The sequence below is a fragment of the Odontesthes bonariensis genome, chromosome 21 (genome assembly GCF_027942865.1).
Source record: "Odontesthes bonariensis isolate fOdoBon6 chromosome 21, fOdoBon6.hap1, whole genome shotgun sequence".
NCBI lineage: Eukaryota > Metazoa > Chordata > Actinopteri > Atheriniformes > Atherinopsidae > Odontesthes > Odontesthes bonariensis.
In genome coordinates, this window is record NC_134526.1 from 427376 (window position 1) to 453311 (window position 25936).

Sequence of the window (25936 nt, forward strand, 5' to 3'; positions counted from 1 at the left end):
GATCTAACATGTAAACAAGCAGTTCTGATAGTGACTGAATGCATGAATTCTACTTATTTTTACCACACATTTAGAATATGGTCCATCAGATTTTAGGAGCTCATCTTTGTCTAAACATCATGTAAATAACTTCTAATTAAAGTTTGTAATTATCGTGTAATCAACTTCTTATTAAAGTTATTATCATGTAATTAATTTCTTATTAAAGGTTGTTCCTCTGGCTTCTCTGCTGCTTGTGCAGAAAAGAAAAATTAATTCTGTTCAGATTAATTTCATAAAGTCATTTTAATTCTTTTCAGATTAAATTCATAAAGTTAAATTTAATTCTGTAAGGACTTTTGTCCTTTCCCATGTCATTAAAATGTGGAATTATTAAAACTATTCATTAAATTCAGTTTATCATATTTGAGTAAATTGAATCTTGTATTTTTGTTTTTTAAAGTTTCTGTTTAGAAGTTTCATCAATTAAAATATCAGTTAAATTTTTTACTTTGTTTTAATTTGTGTAATTTATTAATATTCACAGAAACTTCCTATCCCACAATGCCTCTGTGGCCTCACCATGAGGTCATCGTATGGGGGCGGGGCATGTGAGTTTTTGTCGTTTCCCATATTTTATTTACTACATTTATTTATTTATTTAATTTTTTACGTCTCCCTCCGAGCCCGAAGCGGCGCGCGCGGCGGCTGCGGTCACCTGCGTGACGTAATCAACTCGGAGGTTAAACGTGTCACGCGCGACCCGCTTGATTGACAACAGTCATCCGAATCACTCACAGCGCGAGCGCGGCGCCGCACAATAGGCGAGAGAACAATAGCCGCGCGCGGCCCTTCGTTTCCCAACCTGTGCGGGGGCCTAGTTCCCGCGGAGGGTTATCTGCGAGCGCGGACCTGAGACGCAGCGCCTCAGAACGAACGTGCGCGTTGTGTGCGCGTTGTGTGTGGGTCGCGTGTTTTGAAGACTCCCGGGAGGAAGAGGAGCCGAACGTGCCGTAACGTGCTGAGGGATCACACTGCGGAGAGGGAGTGAATGGGCACGGCAGGCGGCCATCGATCAGTTCGCTCATCGAAACGATTCGACCCCGCGCGGGTCCGTGAGGCTGGCCCGGGGAGCTAGCGCGAGCCGCGGAGCCACCACGATGGGACGTGCGTGAAGCAGCCCGGAGCTAACGGCAGCGGCGGAGGAACAAACAAGGAAGCGCTGTGCTGAAGCTAACGGCTGAAGCTAACTCTGAAGCTAACGTCGGCTAACTGCTGGCTAACATTCATTCTGATGAGCGAGCACGGAGCATGCAAGCAGATAGGAAGAGGTGAGAGCCCGCGGTGTGGTGCGTGTGTGAGCCCGGGCAGGTGGAGGGGAACACCGCCCGGTTACTGCTCGGGATCACGGGATAATGAAAGAGGAAGCAGCCGCAGGGGGCGGACGGGCTGCTAGCCTCCTAGCATGCTAGCATGCTTATCGCTGCTTTTGCACCAGGTGTGAGGGTGACGGGGAGGGATAATGTGTCATAACATATGTGTGATCTTTTAATTAACACAACAAAGCGCGTGCAGCGGCTGCAGGTGTTGGCGTGCATGCGCGTGGCTGAATGTGGGTGACTGTGACTCGCTGCTGCTGTTAGCTGCTAACCGTTAGCCGCTATCTACCCAGAGAAGCCAGATGCGCATCTGCATTATTCCTGGCTGCTAGCTTGTGTTAGCTCTCCTCACAGGGCTGAGGGTGATCAGTGTTTCTGTTATTGGTTCATCAAACAGGTTATTTTCTGCAATAATGATGATAATCGTTGATAATATTATGAGATAAAAGGTGTGAAAGTGGCCTGGGAAGATGCTAAGGCGTTAATCCAGAGCATCAGCCCCCTCAGTGTGTTTGTTTTCAGATGAGAGGTCCAGGTTTGAGTTCCTGTCACAAAGGAGAACCGTCCCCCTGACTCTGACACCGCAGAACATTCCAGAGGAACCTGAAGGAGCTGAGGCCGATTAAAGCTCCCGTCTGTTCATTCACTGATTATTCTAATATGGAACTTCCCGTTTGTTTCTGAGCTGAAAACAGAAAGTTTGGCCTCATTAATCATTCATGACACAATGCTCAATCCTTCTGCTGAGCAGGAATCTGATGCGAGTTTCAGTCGTTTCTCAGGGAGAAAAAGCCAAATATTCAGCTTCCGTCCCCTCAGGTTGGGTCTGAAATGATGATAAACTGATAACTGTTGGTCTGTCCCAGTAAGGATTCAGTAAACTGTCTAAAACAAAGATTTTCCAGCAGTTAAATCTCATGTTTCTGCAGCTAAATCAGCATCTTCAGCTGGAACCCAGAGAAACGTGAGCTGAGGATCATCTTCTAGGAAAACTCTCAAACTGTCAGTTTGTGAGTTTCTGGCTCAGTCAGCTGAGTGTCGGGGGCCCGATGTAAACAGTAGGTGCCCTTAAACCACAGAAGAAGAGAGGGGGCGTGTCTGCAGTCTGACAGAGGAGGGGGGGCACTGAACCGGATCTCAGACCAGTCAGAAAACACCACAGATGGCCGGACTTTATCACATCTGGATCAATAATCATTCATGGACCAGAAGAACGAACAAAGGAACCTGCAGGTGAAGCGATGGTCATCGCCGTGGTAACCATCAATCAGCAGTCATCGGTAACCCTTCACGCCGGTCCAGTTTGAAACCTGAAAGCAACGGTCACATGACTCAGTGACTGAAAACATCTGCAGCTGAACATCTGCATCTGCAGAAGAACATCTGCATCTGAACAACAGAACATCTGCAGCTGAGCATCTGCATCTGCAGAAGAACAGCGGAACATCTGCAGCAGAACATCTGCATCTGAACAACAGAACATCTGCATCTGCAGAAGAACAGCGGAACATCTGCAGCTGAGCATCTGCATCTGCAGAAGAACATCTGCCTCTGAACATCTGCATCTGCAGCAGAACAGCAGAACATCTGCCTCTGAACATCTGCCTCTGCAGAAGAACAGCGGAACATCTGCCTCTGAACATCTGCAGCAGAACATCTGCCTCTGAACATCTGCATCTGCAGCAGAACAGCAGAACATCTGCCTCTGAACATCTGCCTCTGCAGAAGAACAGCGGAACATCTGCCTCTGAACATCTGCAGCAGAACATCTGCCTCTGAACATCTGCATCTGCAGCAGAACAGCAGAACATCTGCCTCTGAACATCTGCAGCAGAACATCTGCCTCTGAACATCTGCAGCTGAACAGCGGAACATCTGCCTCTGCAGAAGAACAGCGGAACATCTGCCTCTGCAGAAGAACAGCGGAACATCTGCCTCTGAACATCTGCAGCAGAACATCTGCCTCTGAACATCTGCAGCTGAACAGCGGAACATCTGCCTCTGAACATCTGCAGCTGAACAGCGGAACATCTGCCTCTGAACATCTGCAGCTGAACATCTGCATCTGAACAGCGGAACATCTGCCTCTGAACATCTGCAGCAGAACATCTGCATCTGCAGCAGCGGAACATCTGCCTCTGAACATCTGCAGCAGAACATCTGCATCTGCAGCAGCGGAACATCTGCCTCTGAACATCTGCAGCAGAACATCTGCATCTGCAGCAGCGGAACATCTGCCTCTGAACATCTGCAGCAGAACATCTGCCTCTGAACATCTGCAGCTGAACAGCGGAACATCTGCCTCTGAACAGCTGCAGCAGAACATCTGCCTCTGAACATCTGCAGCTGAACAGCTGCATCTGAACATCTGCCTCTGAACATCTGCAGCGGAACATCTGCCTCTGAACATCTGCAGCAGAACATCTGCCTCTGAACATCTGCATCTGCAGCAGCGGAACATCTGCTGATCGATCGTTTAAAAGCTGTTCAGCTGTCAGACGTCGCCTGATTGGGCGTCAGAACAGGAAGTGGTGTGAACAGGTGACTCACCTGCGCCGTCGGCAGGACAGATGTGGTCCAGCTGGGACTTCATCGGAGGAAGGGAACCAGCGGCACCACCTGAGGAAGGGAACCAGCGGCACCACCTGAGGAAGGGAACCAGCGGCACCACCTGAGGAAGGGAACCAGCGGAGGAAGGGAACCAGCGGAGGAAGGGAACCAGCGGCACCACCTGAGGAAGGGAACCAGCGGCACCACCTGAGGAAGGGAACCAGCGGCACCACCTGAGGAAGGGAACCAGCGGCACCACCTGAGGAAGGGAACCAGCGGCACCACCTGAGGAAGGGAACCAGCGGAGGAAGGGAACCAGCGGCACCACCTGAGGAAGGGAACCAGCGGAGGAAGGGAACCAGCGGCACCACCTGAGGAAGGGAACCACCGGAGGAAGGGAACCAGCGGCACCACCTGAGGAAGGGAACCAGCGGAGGAAGGGAACCATCGGCACCAGCGGAGGAAGGGAACCAGCGGCACCAGCGGAGGAAGGGAACCAGCGGAGGAAGGGAACCACCGGCACCACCTGAGGAAGGGAACCATCGGAGGAAGGGAACCAGCGGCACCACCTGAGGAAGGGAACCAGCGGCACCACCTGAGGAAGGGAACCATCGGCACCACCTGAGGAAGGGAACCACCTGAGGAAGGGAACCAGCGGCACCACCTGAGGAAGGGAACCATCGGCACCACCTGAGGAAGGGAACCACCTGAGGAAGGGAACCATCGGCACCACCTGAGGAAGGGAACCAGCGGAGGAAGGGAACCAGCGGCACCACCTGAGGAAGGGAACCACCGGCGGAAGGGAACCACCGGCGGAAGAGTCGGAACATGTTGAGTTAGCCATGAAATCATTAATCAGAGCTGCAGTGGAACCCCAGAGGTCCGAACACCAGAACCTCTCCTGTTCTGCAGGTCAAACAGAACTGAAGCTCGGATCCATCCAGGTTGTTGAGAACCGGATCAGAACCGCAGAGAGTTCTGGTTCTGACCCGAGACGGGTTATGTGAAGCAAAGTGGGAAAAAGCAACAGAAACAAACATGAATGGGACTCGTTTCCATGGTTTCAGGTGAATAAACTGGAGTTCAGTAGAAGAAGAAGTTGTCCTGATGAGGCACGGAGGTGAGAGTGTGATGTGTGACAGAATGAGGACGTCCCAGCATGCAGTGGGACAGCTGCTCCACCATCTCACCCCCCCCCCCCCCCCCCCCCAAAAAAAAAAAAGATACCACATGTACCACATGCTTACAGAATGTCATGTTAATGTACATCAGAAGTTATTTAAGTTATTTAATTTAGCATACAGCTCATAACAACAAACTAATCCACAGTCGGGACTTCTTGTTGTGTTGCAAACAGAAACTGAACCAGGTTGCCTTTGGGTGAAATTAGCTGCATGACATGATGCCTCAATTCTGATTCTAGTTCAGCAAAACTAAAGATCAAACACAATCGTGGCTAATAGCAACATGTTAGCAAGAGGCTAACAGATAGCCTATGGCTAAAAGCAACATGTTAGCAAAAGGTTAACAGATAACCTTTGGCTAACAGATAACCTTTGGCTAACAGATAGCCTCTGGCTAACAGCAACATGTTAGCAAGAGGCTAACAGATAGCCTATGGCTAACAGCAACATGTTAGCAAGAGGCTAACAGAGAGCCTATGTCTAACAGCAACATGTTAGCAAGAGGCTAACAGAGAGCCTATGTCTAACAGCAACATGTTAGCCAGAGGCTAACAGATAGCCTCTGGCTAACAGCAACATGTTAGCAAGAGGCTAAAGGCGCTAGCATGGTTGACGCGTCTGTCACGGCGGTGGCGGACCATGACGTTAAAATGACGTTTCAGGCATGGCGCTTTGCCTTGAAAAGACGGCGCAGCGCGGTGTCGTGCACCATTTGATTCTTGTAACTTGGCGGTGCCACCAACGACAGACCGGATGGACCGATGTGAGACCAGGGTTAGGGTCAGTCAGGAGGTGCGTTTGTACAGGCAGCTGTATGAAACTGCAGGGAAACAGCACAGGGAGCAACGTAAACTCCCAAAACTGGTGCACAGAGATGGGCAGAACTTTGGGGAAAGAGGGAGAGTTCTGTAAGAATGTGTGGAAGAAGCTACGGGACAGATACGTGAAGGCAAAGAAGAGGGCAGAGACTTCACCTCTTTTACTGAATTAAAAAATTTAAATGATCCAAATACTGCAGCAGTATCATTAATGACAGTGTTCCTGCTATTCATTGTTTTCTTCTCCACTTTCGTGGTTGTAGAGTAGCGCTAACCTTTACGCAGCAGCGCCACCTCTGTGACGGAGAAAACTGCAACTACTGGCGCGCAACGACTTGCACCACTATATATGGCCGGCACGAACTCGTGACGTCATCGACACCGCTCGCGCGAGCAGACGCAGCAACCATGCTAGAGCCTTAACAGATAGTCTCTGGCTAATAGCAACATGTTAGCAAGAGGCTAACAGACATTTGTCCCATAACCCAGTTAATCACATGAAGGTTTATGGGTCTGTGTTCATTTTAGGAATATAATCCAGTTTAATTGGACTGGAAGCGGCTTGTGTTGTGGCCTGGGATCAGTCTACATGATGTGCGTCTGTCTCTCTCTCCAGCTGACTTGTTCGGGGATGTCGGGCAGTAAGGCGCTGGGCGGGGGGGCTGGCGGCGGGGCGAGGCGACGGCGGACACGCTGCCGGCGCTGCCAGGCCTGCATGAGGACGGAGTGCGGAGAGTGTCACTTCTGCAAGGACATGAAGAAGTTCGGAGGGCCCGGCCGGATGAAGCAGTCCTGCCTCCTGAGACAGTGCACGGCGGTGAGACACGCACACACATGCACACAGCTGGCCCTTTGAGGCGTCCTTACCCTGCCTGACTTCACTTTCCACCCAACAAGAAGCAGGTTTTAAAGGGACCGAAGCTTCGTTAACAGAGTTAAACTGATCGCATCCGTCCCAAAAAAATTTAAAAAGAATGAAAATAACAACAAATTCTACATTAAATGTAAAGCTTGTCTTTATTCACACGAAGAATACGTCTTTCTATTCTGCACCGATGTTAGAAGGAGTATTAGATCTTTGATAGGGGCAACATATGATGTATTGCCAACTCCCCAGAAGCTAAAACTCTGGGTAAATGGAGACCCGTTATGCTCCTTATGTTCAGGTACTGCAACTCTAAGGCATATTTTGTCAGGTTGTAAGGTTAGTCTGTCACAAGGCCGGTATACATGGCGACATGACCAAGTATTAAAAGTTTAGCTGCAGGTGTTGAAGATAAACGAAGGCAGGTAAACTTAGGAGGGTCTAAGGTGAAGAGAGTTGCAATTCAGTTTGTTCAAGAGGGGGAGAAAGTTAATAAGACGATAAGGAGGCACGGCAGCTTGGAGGATGCTTGTGATTGGGAGATGCAGGTAGATTTAGGAAATAAGCTTGTTGTTCCCCAGGAGATAGCCTCGACAAACCTAAGGCCTGATATAGTCTTGTGGTCTAGGAGTAGAATGAGAGTCTGTTTCATAGAGCTGACTGTTCCTTGGGAGGAGTTAGTAGCAGAAGCATATGAAAGGAAAAAGCTTAGGTATGTGGAGTTGGGGGCAGAAGCAGAGCAGCGAGGATGGAAGGTTAGAATCTGTCCAGGGGAAGTAGGATGCAGAGGATTTGTTGCAAAGTCTGTTGTCTCATTGCTGAGGGAGCTGGGTGTAAGTGGACAGAGTGTGAGGAAAATAGTGAAGGAAGTGTCAGATGAGGCAGTAAAGTCCAGTCAGTGGATTTGGATTAGAAGAAGCAATAGCAGCTGGGGGCCCAGCAGGGGGAGCACTTAGGGTAAACAGACTTTTGAAAAAGCAAAGAAGAAGATATTTAAGTGGAGGGTGTGGCCCATGTGAGCCTTTTGAAACCAGGCGGCCATTTTGGGTGAGTTGGCCTGTATGGCATTGTTTTTGCTGGCATTTTTAGTGACTGTAGGACTGTTTATCTCCTGAATCTGCTTGTGTGTCTTGTCCTGCCTCCACCTCTGGCACCCTCTATACTTTCATTACCCCTACCAGAACCAGGGTTTGTATCCCCACCCCACTGGTGTGCAGTTGGTGAGAGGCTGAGGTAGCTTATGGTTGTAAAAAAAAAAAAGATGGTTGTTGTGGTGTGAGGAGTAGTGATGGCTGGCATTAGGGGGGTGACTCTGGGACACTGATGAAAGGAGGTTCCCATCTGATGACCCCAATGTCATGTTGGTCAGCACTGCTCACTGACCTATATTTTAGGGAGTTATTCACTGAGTCTGGTCCTTTTTATTTTTTTTCTTTAGGACAAGTTTCTTGTGTTTATCTTGAATAGAAAACTCAACGTCCGTAACCTATTACAGCCTCGCTGAGGCCCGCTCTGACCCGTCCACATACTTATGGACCGTGTGCTGAAGCTCTGACCCGTCCACATACTTATGGACCGTCCACATACTTATGGACCGTGTGCTGAAGCTCTGACCCGTCCACATACTTATGGACCGTGTGCTGAAGCTCTGACCCGTCCACATACTCCAGAAGCAGGTCTGAGCCACTGTGAGGCCCATATGTCCTCACAAAGATCCACTCCCACACTGTGATCAGTTATTCTTTTTTGTGAGCGTCGATTCTTCAAATAGCATCGGCGCTGAGCCGGAGCCCAGCAGGCGACGATGCTGGGTTTCCATGGCAACCGGAGAGGATCGCTGGTGCTGCCAGTGAGCGAGAGTTGGCTTTGATCCTCCACTGTGGTTTCACTGATGCTTTATCACACATCCAGAAGATCTGAGGCTGGAAAAGATTTGTTTATTTGTAGTTTATTTGTTTGTGTTTCTGGGTGGAGACTTGGGGGGGGGGGGGGGGGTTAGGTGGAGGAGGGTGGAGAAGAGACGCCCTCTGGTGGCGTCTGAAAGGATGAAGGAGAGCTGATTGTTGTTGTTGGAACCCCTGGGTGTCCCGTAGGATAAGCAGGAACATAAACCTGTAACCACGATTTATTTAAGACTCACAAATGAATTGGAACTAATTCATTTTCATCAGAACATGATGTTTTACTGCTACTGTAGCCCGGAGGGGTCAACCAGTTTCAGTAAAAGCTTCAGTTCCAACAGTAACAGTTTCAGTTCCAACAGTAACAGCTTCAGTTCCAACAGTAACAGCTTCAGTTCCAACAGTAACAGTTTCAGTTCCAACAGTAACAGCTTCAGTTCCAACAGTAACAGCTTCAGTTCCAACAGTAACAGTTTCAGTTCCAACAGTAACAGCTTCAGTTCCAACAGTAACAGTTTCAGTTCCAACAGTAACAGTTTCAGTTCCTACAGTAACAGCTTCAGTTCCAACAGTAACAGTTTCAGTTCCAACAGTAACAGCATCAGTTCCAACAGTAACAGTTTCAGTTCCAACAGTAACAGCTTCAGTTCCAACAGTAACAGCTTCAGTTCCAACAGTAACAGTTTCAGTTCCAACAGTAACAGCTTCAGTTCCAACAGTAACAGCTTCAGTTCCAACGGTAACAGCTTCAGTTCCTACAGTAACAGCTTCAGTTCCAACAGTAACAGCTTCAGTTCCAACAGTAACAGCTTCAGTTCCAACAGTAACAGCTTCAGTTCCAACAGTAACAGCTTCAGTTCTTCAGTTCCAACAGTAACAGTTTCAGTTCCAACAGTAACAGTTTCAGTTCCAACAGTAACAGCTTCAGTTCCAACAGTAACAGCTTCAGTTCCAACAGTAACAGCTTCAGTTCCAACAGTAACAGCTTCAGTTCCAACAGTAACAGCTTCAGTTCCAACAGTAACAGCTTCAGTTCCTACAGTAACAGTTTCAGTTCCAACAGTAACAGCTTCAGTTCCAACAGTAACAGCTTCAGTTCCAACAGTAACAGCTTCAGTTCTTCAGTTCCAACAGTAACAGTTTCAGTTCCAACAGTAACAGCTTCAGTTCCAACAGTAACGGCTTCAGTTCCAACAGTAACAGCTTCAGTTCCAACAGTAACAGCTTCAGTTCCAACAGTAACAGCTTCAGTTCCAACAGTAACAGCTTCAGTTCCTACAGTAACAGTTTCAGTTCCAACAGTAACGGTTTCAGTTCCAACAGTAACGGTTTCAGTTCCAACAGTAACAGTTTCAGTTCCAACAGTAACAGCTTCAGTTCCAACAGTAACAGTTTCAGTTCCAACAGTAACAGCTTCAGTTCCAACGGTAACAGCATCAGTTCCAACAGTAACAGCTTCAGTTCCAACAGTAACAGTTTCAGTTCCAACAGTAACAGCTTCAGTTCCAACGGTAACAGCATCAGTTCCAACAGTAACAGCTTCAGTTCCAACAGTAACAGCTTCAGTTCCAACAGTAACAGCATCAGTTCCAACAGTAACAGCTTCAGTTCCTACAGTAACAGCTTCAGTTCCAACAGTAACAGCTTCAGTTCCAACAGTAACAGTTTCAGTTCCAACAGTAACAGTTTCAGTTCCAACAGTAACAGTTTCAGTTCCTACAGTAACAGCTTCAGTTCCAACAGTAACAGTTTCAGTTCCAACAGTAACGGCTTCAGTTCCAACAGTAACGGCTTCAGTTCCAACAGTAACGGTTTCAGTTCCAACAGTAACAGCATCAGTTCCAACAGTAACAGCATCAGTTCCAACAGTAACAGCTTCAGTTCCAACAGTAACAGTTTCAGTTCCTACAGTAACAGCTTCAGTTCCAACAGTAACAGTTTCAGTTCCTACAGTAACAGCTTCAGTTCCAACAGTAACAGCTTCAGTTCCAACAGTAACAGTTTCAGTTCCTACAGTAACAGCTTCAGTTCCAACAGTAACAGCTTCAGTTCCAACAGTAACAGCTTCAGTTCCAACAGTAACAGCATCAGTTCCAACAGTAACAGCATCAGTTCCAACAGTAACAGCATCAGTTCCAACAGTAACAGCATCAGTTCCAACAGTAACAGCATCAGTTCCAACAGTAACAGTTTCAGTTCCAACAGTAACAGTTTCAGTTCCTACAGTAACAGCTTCAGTTCCAACAGTAACAGCTTCAGTTCCAACAGTAACAGCATCAGTTCCAACAGTAACAGCTTCAGTTCCAACAGTAACAGTTTCAGTTCCAACAGTAACAGCTTCAGTTCCAACAATAACAGTTTCAGTTCCAACAGTAACAGTTTCAGTTCCTACAGTAACAGCTTCAGTTCCAACAGTAACAGTTTCAGTTCCAACAGTAACAGCTTCAGTTCCTACAGTAACAGTTTCAGTTCCAACAGTAACAGCATCAGTTCCAACAGTAACAGCTTCAGTTCCAACAGTAACAGCATCAGTTCCAACAGTAACAGCTTCAGTTCCAACAGTAACAGTTTCAGTTCCTACAGTAACAGCTTCAGTTCCAACAGTAACAGTTTCAGTTCCTACAGTAACAGCTTCAGTTCCAACAGTAACAGCTTCAGTTCCAACAGTAACAGTTTCAGTTCCTACAGTAACAGCTTCAGTTCCAACAGTAACAGCATCAATTCCAACAGTAACAGTTTCAGTTCCAACAGTAACAGTTTCAGTTCCAACAGTAACAGTTTCAGTTCCTACAGTAACAGCTTTAGTTCCAACAGTAACAGCTTCAGTTCCAACAGTAACAGCATCAGTTCCAACAGTAACAGCTTCAGTTCCAACAGTAACAGTTTCAGTTCCAACAGTAACAGCTTCAGTTCCAACAGTAACAGTTTCAGTTCCAACAGTAACAGTTTCAGTTCCTACAGTAACAGCTTCAGTTCCAACAGTAACAGTTTCAGTTCCAACAGTAACAGCTTCAGTTCCTACAGTAACAGTTTCAGTTCCAACAGTAACAGCATCAGTTCCAACAGTAACAGCTTCAGTTCCTACAGTAACAGCTTCAGTTCCAACAGTAACAGTTTCAGTTCCTACAGTAACAGCTTCAGTTCCAACAGTAACAGCTTCAGTTCCTACAGTAAGTTTCAGTTCCAACAGTAACAGTTTCAGTTCCAACAGTAACAGTTTCAGTTCCTACAGTAACAGTTTCAGTTCCAACAGTTTCAGTTCCTACAGTAACAGCTTCAGTTCCAACAGTAACAGCTTCAGTTCCAACAGTAACAGCATCAGTTCCAACAGTAACAGCTTCAGTTCCAACAGTAACAGTTTCAGTTCCAACAGTAACAGCTTCAGTTCCAACAGTAACAGTTTCAGTTCCAACAGTAACAGTTTCAGTTCCTACAGTAACAGCTTCAGTTCCAACAGTAACAGTTTCAGTTCCAACAGTAACAGCTTCAGTTCCTACAGTAACAGTTTCAGTTCCAACAGTAACAGCATCAGTTCCAACAGTAACAGCTTCAGTTCCAACAGTAACAGCATCAGTTCCAACAGTAACAGCTTCAGTTCCAACAGTAACAGCTTCAGTTCCAACAGTAACAGCTTCAGTTCCAACAGTAACAGTTTCAGTTGCAACAGCTTCAGTTCCAACAGTAACAGCTTCAGTTCCAACAGTAACAGCTTCAGTTCCAACGGTAACAGCATCAGTTCCAACGGTAACAGCTTCAGTTCCAACAGTAACAGTTTCAGTTCCAACAGTAACAGCTTCAGTTCCAACAGTAACAGCTTCAGTTCCAACAGTAACAGCTTCAGTTCCAACAGTAACAGCTTCAGTTCCAACGGTAACAGCATCAGTTCCAACAGTAACAGTTTCAGTTCCAACAGTAACAGCTTCAGTTCCAACAGTAACAGCTTCAGTTCCAACAGTAACAGCTTCAGTTCCAACAGTAACAGCATCAGTTCCAACAGTAACAGCTTCAGTTCCAACAGTAACAGTTTCAGTTCCAACAGTAACAGCTTCAGTTCCAACAGTAACAGTTTCAGTTCCAACAGTAACAGTTTCAGTTCCTACAGTAACAGCTTCAGTTCCAACAGTAACAGTTTCAGTTCCAACAGTAACAGCTTCAGTTCCTACAGTAACAGTTTCAGTTCCAACAGTAACAGCATCAGTTCCAACAGTAACAGCTTCAGTTCCAACAGTAACAGCATCAGTTCCAACAGTAACAGCTTCAGTTCCAACAGTAACAGCTTCAGTTCCAACAGTAACAGCTTCAGTTCCAACAGTAACAGTTTCAGTTCCAACAGCTTCAGTTCCAACAGTAACAGCTTCAGTTCCAACAGTAACAGCTTCAGTTCCAACGGTAACAGCATCAGTTCCAACAGTAACAGCATCAGTTCCAACAGTAACAGCTTCAGTTCCAACAGTAACAGTTTCAGTTCCTACAGTAACAGCTTCAGTTCCAACAGTAACAGTTTCAGTTCCAACAGCTTCAGTTCCAACAGTAACAGCTTCAGTTCCAACAGTAACAGCTTCAGTTCCAACGGTAACAGCATCAGTTCCAACGGTAACAGCTTCAGTTCCAACAGTAACAGTTTCAGTTCCAACAGTAACAGCTTCAGTTCCAACAGTAACAGTTTCAGTTCCAACAGTAACAGCTTCAGTTCCAACAGTAACAGCTTCAGTTCCAACGGTAACAGCATCAGTTCCAACAGTAACAGTTTCAGTTCCAACAGTAACAGCTTCAGTTCCAACAGTAACAGTTTCAGTTCCAACAGTAACAGCTTCAGTTCCAACAGTAACAGTTTCAGTTCCAACAGTAACAGCTTCAGTTCCAACAGTAACAGCTTCAGTTCCAACAGTAACAGCTTCAGTTCCAACAGTAACAGTTTCAGTTCCAACAGTAACAGTTTCAGTTCCAACAGTAACAGCTTCAGTTCCAACAGTAACAGTTTCAGTTCCAACAGTAACAGCTTCAGTTCCAACAGTAACAGTTTCAGTTCCAACAGTAACAGCTTCAGTTCCAACAGTAACAGCTTCAGTTCCAACAGTAACAGTTTCAGTTCCAACAGTAACAGCTTCAGTTCCAACAGTAACAGTTTCAGTTCCAACAGTAACAGTTTCAGTTCCAACAGTAACAGCTTCAGTTCCAACAGTAACAGTTTCAGTTCCAACAGTAACAGCTTCAGTTCCAACAGTAACAGCTTCAGTTCCAACGGTAACAGCTTCAGTTCCAACAGTAACAGTTTCAGTTCCAACAGTAACAGCTTCAGTTCCAACAGTAACAGCTTCAGTTCCAACAGTAACAGTTTCAGTTCCAACAGTAACAGTTTCAGTTCCTACAGTAACAGTTTCAGTTCCTACAGTAACAGCTTCAGTTCCAACAGTAACAGTTTCAGTTCCAACAGTAACAGCTTCAGTTCCTACAGTAACAGTTTCAGTTCCAACAGTAACAGCATCAGTTCCAACAGTAACAGCTTCAGTTCCAACAGTAACAGCATCAGTTCCAACAGTAACAGCTTCAGTTCCAACAGTAACAGCTTCAGTTCCAACAGTAACAGCTTCAGTTCCAACAGTAACAGCTTCAGTTCCAACAGTAACAGTTTCAGTTCCAACAGCTTCAGTTCCAACAGTAACAGCTTCAGTTCCAACAGTAACAGCTTCAGTTCCAACGGTAACAGCATCAGTTCCAACGGTAACAGCTTCAGTTCCAACAGTAACAGTTTCAGTTCCAACAGTAACAGCTTCAGTTCCAACAGTAACAGCTTCAGTTCCAACGGTAACAGCATCAGTTCCAACGGTAACAGCTTCAGTTCCAACAGTAACAGCATCAGTTCCAACAGTAACAGCTTCAGTTCCAACAGTAACAGTTTCAGTTCCAACAGTAACAGCTTCAGTTCCAACAGTAACAGTTTCAGTTCCAACAGTAACAGTTTCAGTTCCAACAGCTTCAGTTCCAACAGTAACAGCTTCAGTTCCAACAGTAACAGCTTCAGTTCCAACGGTAACAGCATCAGTTCCAACGGTAACAGCTTCAGTTCCAACGGTAACAGCTTCAGTTCCTACAGTAACAGCTTCAGTTCCAACAGTAACAGCTTCAGTTCCAACAGTAACAGCTTCAGTTCCAACAGTAACAGCTTCAGTTCCAACAGTAACAGCTTCAGTTCCAACAGTAACAGCTTCAGTTCCAACAGTAACGGCTTCAGTTCCAACGGTAACAGCTTCAGTTCCAACGGTAACAGCATCAGTTCCAACAGTAACAGCTTCAGTTCCAACAGTAACAGCTTCAGTTCCAACAGTAACAGTTTCAGTTCCAACAGTAACAGTTTCAGTTCCAACAGCTTCAGTTCCAACAGTAACAGCTTCAGTTCCAACAGTAACAGTTTCAGTTCCAACAGCTTCAGTTCCAACAGTAACAGCTTCAGTTCCAACGGTAACAGCTTCAGTTCCAACGGTAACAGCTTCAGTTCCAACAGTAACAGCTTCAGTTCCAACAGTAACAGTTTCAGTTCCAACAGTAACAGTTTCAGTTCCAACAGCTTCAGTTCCAACAGTAACAGCTTCAGTTCCAACAGTAACAGCTTCAGTTCCAACGGTAACAGCATCAGTTCCAACGGTAACAGCTTCAGTTCCAACAGTAACAGCTTCAGTTCCTACAGTAACAGCTTCAGTTCCAACAGTAACAGCTTCAGTTCCAACAGTAACAGCTTCAGTTCCAACAGTAACAGCTTCAGTTCCAACAGTAACGGCTTCAGTTCCAACGGTAACAGCTTCAGTTCCAACGGTAACAGCATCAGTTCCAACAGTAACAGCTTCAGTTCCAACAGTAACAGCTTCAGTTCCAACAGTAACAGTTTCAGTTCCAACAGTAACAGTTTCAGTTCCAACAGCTTCAGTTCCAACAGTAACAGCTTCAGTTCCAACAGTAACAGCATCAGTTCCAACGGTAACAGTTTCAGTTCCAACAGTAACAGCTTCAGTTCCAACAGTAACAGCTTCAGTTCCAACAGTAACAGTTTCAGTTCCAACAGTAACAGCTTCAGTTCCAACAGTAACAGCATCAGTTCCAACAGTAACAGCATCAGTTCCAACAGTAACAGCATCAGTTCCAACAGTAACAGCATCAGTTCCAACAGTAACAGCATCAGTTCCAACAGTAACAGCATCAGTTCCAACAGTAACAGCTTCAGTTCCAACAGTAACAGCTTCAGTTCCAACAGTAACAGTTTCAGTTCCAACAGTAACAGCTTCAGTTCCAACAGCTTCAGTTCCAACAGTAACAGCTTCAGTTCCAACAGTAACAGCTTCAGTTCCAACAGTAACAGTTTCAGTTCCTACAGTAACAGCTTCAGTTCCAACAGTAACAGCTTCAGTTCCAACAGTAACAGCTTCAGTTCCAACAGTAACAGCTTCAGTTCCAACAGTAACAGCTTCAGTTCCAACAGTAACAGCTTCAGTTCCTACAGTAACAGCTTCAGTTCCAACAGTAACAGCTTCAGTTCCAACAGTAACAGCTTCAGTTCCAACAGTAACAGTTTCAGTTCCTACAGTAACAGCTTCAGTTCCTACAGTAACAGCTTCAGTTCCAACAGTAACGGCTTCAGTTCCAACAGTAACGGCTTCAGTTCCAACAGTAACAGCTTCAGTTCCAACAATAACAGCTTCAGTTCCTACAGTAAGTTTCAGTTCCAACAGTAACAGCTTCAGTTCCAACAGTAACAGTTTCAGTTCCAACAGTAACAGCTTCAGTTCCAACAGTAACAGCTTCAGTTCCAACAGTAACAGCTTCAGTTCCAACAGTAACAGCTTCAGTTCCAACAGTAACAGCTTCAGTTCCAACAGTAACAGCTTCAGTTACAACAGTAACAGTTTCAGTTACAACAGTAACAGCTTCAGTTCCAACAGTAACAGTTTCAGTTCCAACAGTAACAGCTTCAGTTCCTACAGTAAGTTTCAGTTCCTACAGTAACAGCTTCAGTTCCAACAGTAACAGCTTCAGTTCCAACAGTAACAGTTTCAGTTCCAACAGTAACAGCTTCAGTTCCAACAGTAACAGCTTCAGTTCCAACAGTAACAGCATCAGTTCCAACAGTAACAGCTTCAGTTCCAACAGTAACAGCTTCAGTTCCAACAGTAACAGTTTCAGTTCCATCGGTAACAGCTTCAGTTCCAACAGTAACAGCTTCAGTTCCAACAGTAACAGCTTCAGTTCCAACAGTTTCAGTTCCAACAGTAACAGCTTCAGTTCCAACAGTAACAGCTTCAGTTCCAACAGTAACAGCTTCAGTTCCAACAATAACAGTTTCAGTTCCAACAGTAACAGCTTCAGTTCCAACAGTAACAGCTTCAGTTCCTACAGTAACAGCTTCAGTTCCAACAGTAACAGCTTCAGTTCCAACAGTAACAGCTTCAGTTCCAACAGTAACAGCTTCAGTTCCAACGGTAACAGCTTCAGTTCCAACAGCTTCAGTTCCAACAGTAACAGTTTCAGTTCCAACGGTAACAGCTTCAGTTCCAACAGCTTCAGTTCCAACAGTAACAGTTTCAGTTCCAACGGTAACAGCTTCAGTTCCAACGGTAACAGCTTCAGTTCCTACAGTAACAGCTTCAGTTCCAACAGTAACAGCTTCAGTTCCAACAGTAACAGCTTCAGTTCCTACAGTAACAGCTTCAGTTCCAACAGTAACAGCTTCAGTTCCAACAGTAACAGCTTCAGTTCCTACAGTAACAGTTTCAGTTCCAACAGTAACAGCTTCAGTTCCAACAGTAACAGCTTCAGTTCCAACAGTAACAGCTTCAGTTCCAACAGTAACAGCTTCAGTTCCAACAGTAACAGTTTCAGTTCCAACGGTAACAGTTTCAGTTCCAACAGTAACAGCTTCAGTTCCAACAGTAACAGCTTCAGTTCCTACAGTAACAGCATCAGTTCCTACAGTAACAGCTTCAGTTCCAACGGTAACAGCATCAGTTCCAACAGTAACAGCTTCAGTTCCAACAGTAACAGCTTCAGTTCCAACAGTAACAGTTTCAGTTCCAACAGTAACAGCTTCAGTTCCAACAGTAACAGCTTCAGTTCCAACAGTAACAGCTTCAGTTCCATCGGTAACAGCTTCAGTTCCATCGGTAACAGCTTCAGTTCCAACAGTAACAGTTTCAGTTCCAACAGTAACAGTTTCAGTTCCAACAGTAACAGTTTCAGTTCCAACAGTAACAGCTTCAGTTCCAACAGTAACAGTTTCAGTTCCAACAGTAACAGCTTCAGTTCCTACAGTAACAGCTTCAGTTCCAACAGTAACAGCTTCAGTTCCAACAGTAACAGCTTCAGTTCCTACAGTAACAGCTTCAGTTCCAACAGTAACAGTTTCAGTTCCAACAGTAACAGCTTCAGTTCCAACAGTAACAGCTTCAGTTCCTACAGTAACAGCTTCAGTTCCAACAGTAACAGCTTCAGTTCCAACAGCTTCAGTTCCAACAGTTTCAGTTCCAACAGTAACAGCTTCAGTTCCAACAGTAACAGCTTCAGTTCCAACAGCTTCAGTTCCAACAGTTTCAGTTCCTACAGTAACAGCTTCAGTTCCTACAGTAACAGCTTCAGTTCCAACAGTAACAGCTTCAGTTCCAACAGTAACAGCTTCAGTTCCAACAATAACAGTTTCAGTTCCAACAGTAACAGCTTCAGTTCCAACAGTAACAGCTTCAGTTCCTACAGTAACAGCTTCAGTTCCTACAGTAACAGCTTCAGTTCCAACAGTAACAGCTTCAGTTCCAACAGTAACAGCTTCAGTTCTTACAGTAACAGTTTCAGTTCCAACAGTAACAGCTTCAGTTCCTACAGTAACAGTTTCAGTTCCAACAGTAACAGCTTCAGTTCCTACAGTAACAGTTTCAGTTCCAACAGTAACAGCTTCAGTTCCAACAGTAACAGCTTCAGTTCCTACAGTAACAGTTTCAGTTCCAACAGTAACAGCTTCAGTTCCAACAGTAACAGCTTCAGTTCCTACAGTAACAGTTTCAGTTCCAACAGTAACAGCTTCTGTTCCAACAGTAACAGCTTCAGTTCCTACAGTAACAGCTTCAGTTCCTACAGTAACAGCTTCAGTTCCAACAGTAACAGCTTCAGTTCCTACAGTAACAGTTTCAGTTCCAACAGTAACAGCTTCAGTTCCAACGGTAACAGCTTCAGTTCCAACAGTAACAGCTTCAGTTCCAACGGTAACAGCTTCAGTTCCTACAGTAACAGCTTCAGTTCCAACGGTAACAGCATCAGTTCCTACAGTAACAGCTTCAGTTCCAACAGTAACAGCTTCAGTTCCAACAGTAACAGTTTCAGTTCCAACAGTAACAGCTTCAGTTCCAACAGTAACAGCTTCAGTTCCAACAGTAACAGCTTCAGTTCCAACAGTAACAGCTTCAGTTCCAACAGTAACAGCTTCAGTTCCTACAGTAACAGCTTCAGTTCCTACAGTAACAGCTTCAGTTCCAACAGTAACAGCTTCAGTTCCAACAGTAACAGCTTCAGTTCCTACAGTAACAGCTTCAGTTCCTACAGTAACAGCTTCAGTTCCAACAGTAACAGCTTCAGTTCCTACAGTAACAGCTTCAGTTCCAACAGTAACAGCTTCAGTTCCAACAGTAACAGCTTCAGTTCCTACAGTAACAGCTTCAGTTCCAACAGTAACAGCTTCAGTTCCAACAGTAACAGCTTCAGTTCCTACAGTAACAGTTTCAGTTCCTACAGTAACAGCTTCAGTTCCAACAGTAACAGCTTCAGTTCCAACAGTAACAGCTTCAGTTCCAACAGTAACAGCTTCAGTTCCAACAGTAACAGTTTCAGTTCCAACAGTAACAGCTTCAGTTCCAACAGTAACAGCTTCAGTTCCAACAGTAACAGCTTCAGTTCCTACAGTAACAGCTTCAGTTCCAACGGTAACAGCTTCAGTTCCAACAGTAACAGCTTCAGTTCCAACGGTAACAGCTTCAGTTCCTACAGTAACAGCTTCAGTTCCAACGGTAACAGCATCAGTTCCTACAGTAACAGCTTCAGTTCCAACAGTAACAGCTTCAGTTCCAACAGTAACAGCTTCAGTTCCAACAGTAACAGCTTCAGTTCCAACAGTAACAGCTTCAGTTCCAACAGTAACAGCTTCAGTTCCTACAGTAACAGCTTCAGTTCCTACAGTAACAGCTTCAGTTCCAACAGTAACAGCTTCAGTTCCAACAGTAACAGCTTCAGTTCCTACAGTAACAGCTTCAGTTCCTACAGTAACAGCTTCAGTTCCAACAGTAACAGCTTCAGTTCCTACAGTAACAGCTTCAGTTCCAACAGTAACAGCTTCAGTTCCTACAGTAACAGCTTCAGTTCCAACAGTAACAGCTTCAGTTCCAACAGTAACAGCTTCAGTTCCAACAGTAACAGCTTCAGTTCCTACAGTAACAGTTTCAGTTCCTACAGTAACAGCTTCAGTTCCAACAGTAACAGCTTCAGTTCCAACAGTAACAGCTTCAGTTCCAACAGTAACAGCTTCAGTTCCTACAGTAACAGCTTCAGTTCCAACAGTAACAGCTTCAGTTCCAACAGCTTCAGTTCCAACAGTTTCAGTTCCAACAGTAACAGCTTCAGTTCCAACAGTAACAGCTTCAGTTCCAACAGCTTCAGTTCCAACAGTTTCAGTTCCTACAGTAACAGCTTCAGTTCCTACAGTAACAGCTTCAGTTCCAACAGTAACAGCTTCAGTTCCAACAGTAACAGCTTCAGTTCCAACAATAACAGTTTCAGTTCCAACAGTAACAGCTTCAGTTCCAACAGTAACAGCTTCAGTTCCTACAGTAACAGCTTCAGTTCCTACAGTAACAGCTTCAGTTCCAACAGTAACAGCTTCAGTTCCAACAGTAACAGCTTCAGTTCTTACAGTAACAGTTTCAGTTCCAACAGTAACAGCTTCAGTTCCTACAGTAACAGTTTCAGTTCCAACAGTAACAGCTTCAGTTCCTACAGTAACAGTTTCAGTTCCAACAGTAACAGCTTCAGTTCCAACAGTAACAGCTTCAGTTCCTACAGTAACAGTTTCAGTTCCAACAGTAACAGCTTCAGTTCCAACAGTAACAGCTTCAGTTCCTACAGTAACAGTTTCAGTTCCAACAGTAACAGCTTCAGTTCCAACAGTAACAGCTTCAGTTCCTACAGTAACAGCTTCAGTTCCTACAGTAACAGCTTCAGTTCCAACAGTAACAGCTTCAGTTCCTACAGTAACAGTTTCAGTTCCAACAGTAACAGCTTCAGTTCCAACGGTAACAGCTTCAGTTCCAACAGTAACAGCTTCAGTTCCAACGGTAACAGCTTCAGTTCCTACAGTAACAGCTTCAGTTCCAACGGTAACAGCATCAGTTCCTACAGTAACAGCTTCAGTTCCAACAGTAACAGCTTCAGTTCCAACAGTAACAGTTTCAGTTCCAACAGTAACAGCTTCAGTTCCAACAGTAACAGCTTCAGTTCCAACAGTAACAGCTTCAGTTCCAACAGTAACAGCTTCAGTTCCAACAGTAACAGCTTCAGTTCCTACAGTAACAGCTTCAGTTCCTACAGTAACAGCTTCAGTTCCAACAGTAACAGCTTCAGTTCCAACAGTAACAGCTTCAGTTCCTACAGTAACAGCTTCAGTTCCTACAGTAACAGCTTCAGTTCCAACAGTAACAGCTTCAGTTCCTACAGTAACAGCTTCAGTTCCAACAGTAACAGCTTCAGTTCCAACAGTAACAGCTTCAGTTCCTACAGTAACAGCTTCAGTTCCAACAGTAACAGCTTCAGTTCCAACAGTAACAGCTTCAGTTCCTACAGTAACAGTTTCAGTTCCTACAGTAACAGCTTCAGTTCCAACAGTAACAGCTTCAGTTCCAACAGTAACAGCTTCAGTTCCAACAGTAACAGCTTCAGTTCCAACAGTAACAGTTTCAGTTCCAACAGTAACAGCTTCAGTTCCAACAGTAACAGCTTCAGTTCCAACAGTAACAGCTTCAGTTCCTACAGTAACAGCTTCAGTTCCAACGGTAACAGCTTCAGTTCCAACAGTAACAGCTTCAGTTCCAACGGTAACAGCTTCAGTTCCTACAGTAACAGCTTCAGTTCCAACGGTAACAGCATCAGTTCCTACAGTAACAGCTTCAGTTCCAACAGTAACAGCTTCAGTTCCAACAGTAACAGCTTCAGTTCCAACAGTAACAGCTTCAGTTCCAACAGTAACAGCTTCAGTTCCAACAGTAACAGCTTCAGTTCCTACAGTAACAGCTTCAGTTCCTACAGTAACAGCTTCAGTTCCAACAGTAACAGCTTCAGTTCCAACAGTAACAGCTTCAGTTCCTACAGTAACAGCTTCAGTTCCTACAGTAACAGCTTCAGTTCCAACAGTAACAGCTTCAGTTCCTACAGTAACAGCTTCAGTTCCAACAGTAACAGCTTCAGTTCCTACAGTAACAGCTTCAGTTCCAACAGTAACAGCTTCAGTTCCAACAGTAACAGCTTCAGTTCCAACAGTAACAGCTTCAGTTCCTACAGTAACAGTTTCAGTTCCTACAGTAACAGCTTCAGTTCCAACAGTAACAGCTTCAGTTCCAACAGTAACAGCTTCAGTTCCAACAGTAACAGCTTCAGTTCCTACAGTAACAGCTTCAGTTCCAACAGTAACAGCTTCAGTTCCAACAGTAACAGCTTCAGTTCCTACAGTAACAGCTTCAGTTCCTACAGTAACAGCTTCAGTTCCAACAGTAACAGCTTCAGTTCCAACAGTAACAGTTTCAGTTCCAACAGTAACAGTTTCAGTTCCAACAGTTTCAGTTCCAACAGTAACAGCTTCAGTTCCAACAGTTTCAGTTCCAACAGTAACAGCTTCAGTTCCAACAGTAACAGTTTCAGTTCCAACAGTAACAGCTTCAGTTCCAACAGTAACAGTTTCAGTTCCAACAGTAACAGCTTCAGTTTCTTAACGTCCTGCTTTCTTCTTCTTGCAGCCCGTGCTGCCTCACACGGCGGTGTGTTTTTCCTGTGGCGAGGCGGGGAAGGAGGACACGGTGGACTCTGAGGAGGAGAAGTTCAGCCTTTCTCTGATGGAGTGCACCATCTGTAATGAGATCATCCACCCCAGCTGCCTGAAGGTGAGTTGGCCGAATTTAGACCCGCTTCAGCCTCTGATTTACCAGCTTTTATCTGGAGTTTGGTTTCAGTGAAGCAGAGAAAGCTGATGAATCTTCAGGTTACTCTCTGGTTTGAATCAGCTTTATTGTACCGACAGTGGACAGAAGCGGTGTTTTCTCCACATGTGGTCCTGTCTGCCATAAAACACTCTGACTGTGTCTTTATTTCTGTAAATTAAATTTGATACTCGGGAAAAACTGGGTCACTGCAGCAGAATAATTACAGTCACAGAGCAGTCGCTGATCCAGAATCAGCTCACTTTCAGGTGAACCCGGGGGTCCCGTCTCAGATGAACATATCGCTGTGTTTCCTCCGCAGATGGGCAAAGCCGAAGGAATCATCAACGACGAGATCCCAAACTGCTGGGAGTGTCCCAAGTGCCACAAGGAGGGAAAAACCAGCAAGGTGAGTCAGCCCAGAGCAGCCTCCATCTTTGTTTCTGATTAAAACCAGCAAGGTGAGCCAGCCCAGAGCAGCCTCCATCCTTGTTTCTGATAAAAACCAGCAAGGTGAGTCAGCCCAGAGCAGCCTCCATCTTTGTTTCTGATAAAAACCAGCAAGGTGAGCCAGCCCAGAGCAGCCTCCATCTTTGTTTCTGATAAAAACCAGCAAGGTGAGCCAGCCCAGAGCAGCCTCCATCCTTGTTTCTGATAAAAACCAGCAAGGTGAGTCAGCCCAGAGCAGCCTCCATCTTTGTTTCTGATTAAAACCAGCAAGGTGAGTCAGCCCAGAGCAGCCTCCATCTTTGTTTCTGATAAAAACCAGCAAGGTGAGCCAGCCCAGAGCAGCCTCCATCCTTGTTTCTGATAAAAACCAGCAAGGTGAGTCAGCCCAGAGCAGCCTCCATCTTTGTTTCTGATAAAAACCAGCAAGGTGAGCCAGCCCAGAGCAGCCTCCATCTTTGTTTCTGATTTAAAAACCAGCAAGGTGAGTCAGCCCAGAGCAGCCTCCATCTTTGTTTCTGATAAAAACCAGCAAGGTGAGCCAGCCCAGAGCAGCCTCCATCCTTGTTTCTGATAAAAACCAGCAAGGTGAGTCAGCCCAGAGCAGCCTCCATCTTTGTTTCTGATAAAAACCAGCAAGGTGAGCCAGCCCAGAGCAGCCTCCATCTTTGTTTCTGATTAAAACCAGCAAGGTGAGTCAGCCCAGAGCAGCCTCCATCTTTGTTTCTGATTAAAACCAGCAAGGTGAGTCAGCCCAGAGCAGCCTCCATCTTTGTTTCTGATTAAAACCAGCAAGGTGAGTCAGCCCAGAGCAGCCTCCATCTTTGTTTCTGATAAAAACCAGCAAGGTGAGTCAGCCCAGAGCAGCCTCCATCTTTGTTTCTGATTAAAACCAGCAAGGTGAGTCAGCCCAGAGCAGCCTCCATCTTTGTTTCTGATAAAAACCAGCAAGGTGAGTCACCCCAGAGCAGCCTCCATCTTTGTTTCTGATTTGAAAACCAGCAAGGTGAGTCAGCCCAGAGCAGCCTCCATCTTTGTTTCTGATTAAAACCAGCAAGGTGAGCCAGCCCAGAGCAGCCTCCATCTTTGTTTCTGATTAAAACCAGCAAGGTGAGTCAGCCCAGAGCAGCCTCCATCTTTGTTTCTGATAAAAACCAGCAAGGGGAGTCAGCCCAGAGCAGCCTCCATCTTTGTTTCTGATAAAAACCAGCAAGGTGAGTCAGCCCAGAGCAGCCTCCATCTTTGTTTCTGATTAAAACCAGCAAGGTGAGTCAGCCCAGAGCAGCCTCCATCTTTGTTTCTGATTAAAACCAGCAAGGTGAGCCAGCCCAGAGCAGCCTCCATCTTTGTTTCTGATTTAAAAACCAGCAAGGTGAGTCAGCCCAGAGCAGCCTCCATCTTTGTTTCTGATTTAAAAACCAGCAAGGTGAGTCAGCCCAGAGCAGCCTTCATCTTTGTTTCTGATTAAAACCAGCAAGGTGAGTCAGCCCAGAGCAGCCTCCATCTTTGTTTCTGATTAAAACCAGCAAGGTGAGTCAGCCCAGAGCAGCCTCCATCTTTGTTTCTGATTTAAAAACCAGCAAGGTGAGCCAGCCCAGAGCAGCCTCCATCTTTGTTTCTGATTTAAAAACCAGCAAGGTGAGTCAGCCCAGAGCAGCCTCCATCTTTGTTTCTGATAAAAACCAGCAAGGTGAGCCAGCCCAGAGCAGCCTCCATCTTTGTTTCTGATAAAAACCAGCAAGGTGAGCCAGCCCAGAGCATCCTCCATCTTTGTTTCTGATAAAAACCAGCAAGGTGAGTCAGCCCAGAGCAGCCTCCATCTTTGTTTCTGATAAAAACCAGCAAGGTGAGTCAGCCCAGAGCATCCTCCATCTTTGTTTCTGATAAAAACCAGCAAGGTGAGTCAGCCCAGAGCAGCCTCCATCTTTGTTTCTGATTAAAACCAGCAAGGTGAGTCAGCCCAGAGCAGCCTCCTTCTTTGTTTCTGATTTAAAAACCAGCAAGGTGAGTCAGCCCAGAGCAGCCTCCTTCTTTGTTTCTGATTTAAAAACCAGCAAGGTGAGCCAGCCCAGAGCAGCCTCCTTCTTTGTTTCTGATTGAAAAACCAGCAAGGTGAGTCAGCCCAGAGCAGCCTCCTTCTTTGTTTCTGATTTAAAAACCAGCAAGGTGAGTCAGCCCAGAGCAGCCTCCTTCTTTGTTTCTGATTTAAAAACCAGCAAGGTGAGCCAGCCCAGAGCAGCCTCCATCTTTGTTTCTGATTAAAACCAGCAAGGTGAGCCAGCCCAGAGCAGCCTCCATCTTTGTTTCTGATTAAAACCAGCAAGGTGAGTCAGCCCAGAGCAGCCTCCATCTTTGTTTCTGATAAAAAACCAGCAAGGTGAGCCAGCCCAGAGCAGCCTCCATCTTTGTTTCTGATAAAAACCAGCAAGGTGAGCCAGCCCAGAGCAGCCTCCATCTTTGTTTCTGATTAAAACCAGCAAGGTGAGTCAGCCCAGAGCAGCCTCCATCTTTGTTTCTGATAAAAAACCAGCAAGGTGAGTCAGCCCAGAGCAGCCTCCATCTTTGTTTCTGACTAAAACCAGCAAGGTGAGTCAGCCCAGAGCAGC

The 25936-nt window shown here is 45.6% G+C and overlaps 1 protein-coding gene across 1 annotated transcript in view; it reads left to right on the plus strand.

The window, feature by feature from the left end:
• Positions 1 to 666: 666 nt before the first annotated feature.
• fbxl19 (F-box and leucine rich repeat protein 19) overlaps positions 667 to 25936 on the plus strand; it is a 44392-nt gene continuing 19122 nt past the window's right edge. Inside the window, exons 1-4 of the mRNA XM_075453242.1 lie at positions 667 to 1310; positions 6527 to 6727; positions 22704 to 22847; positions 23206 to 23292. Coding sequence (XP_075309357.1) covers positions 6542 to 6727; positions 22704 to 22847; positions 23206 to 23292 — 417 coding nt within the window. The 5' untranslated portion in view covers positions 667 to 1310; positions 6527 to 6541. The remainder of the gene's footprint in view (positions 1311 to 6526; positions 6728 to 22703; positions 22848 to 23205; positions 23293 to 25936) is intronic.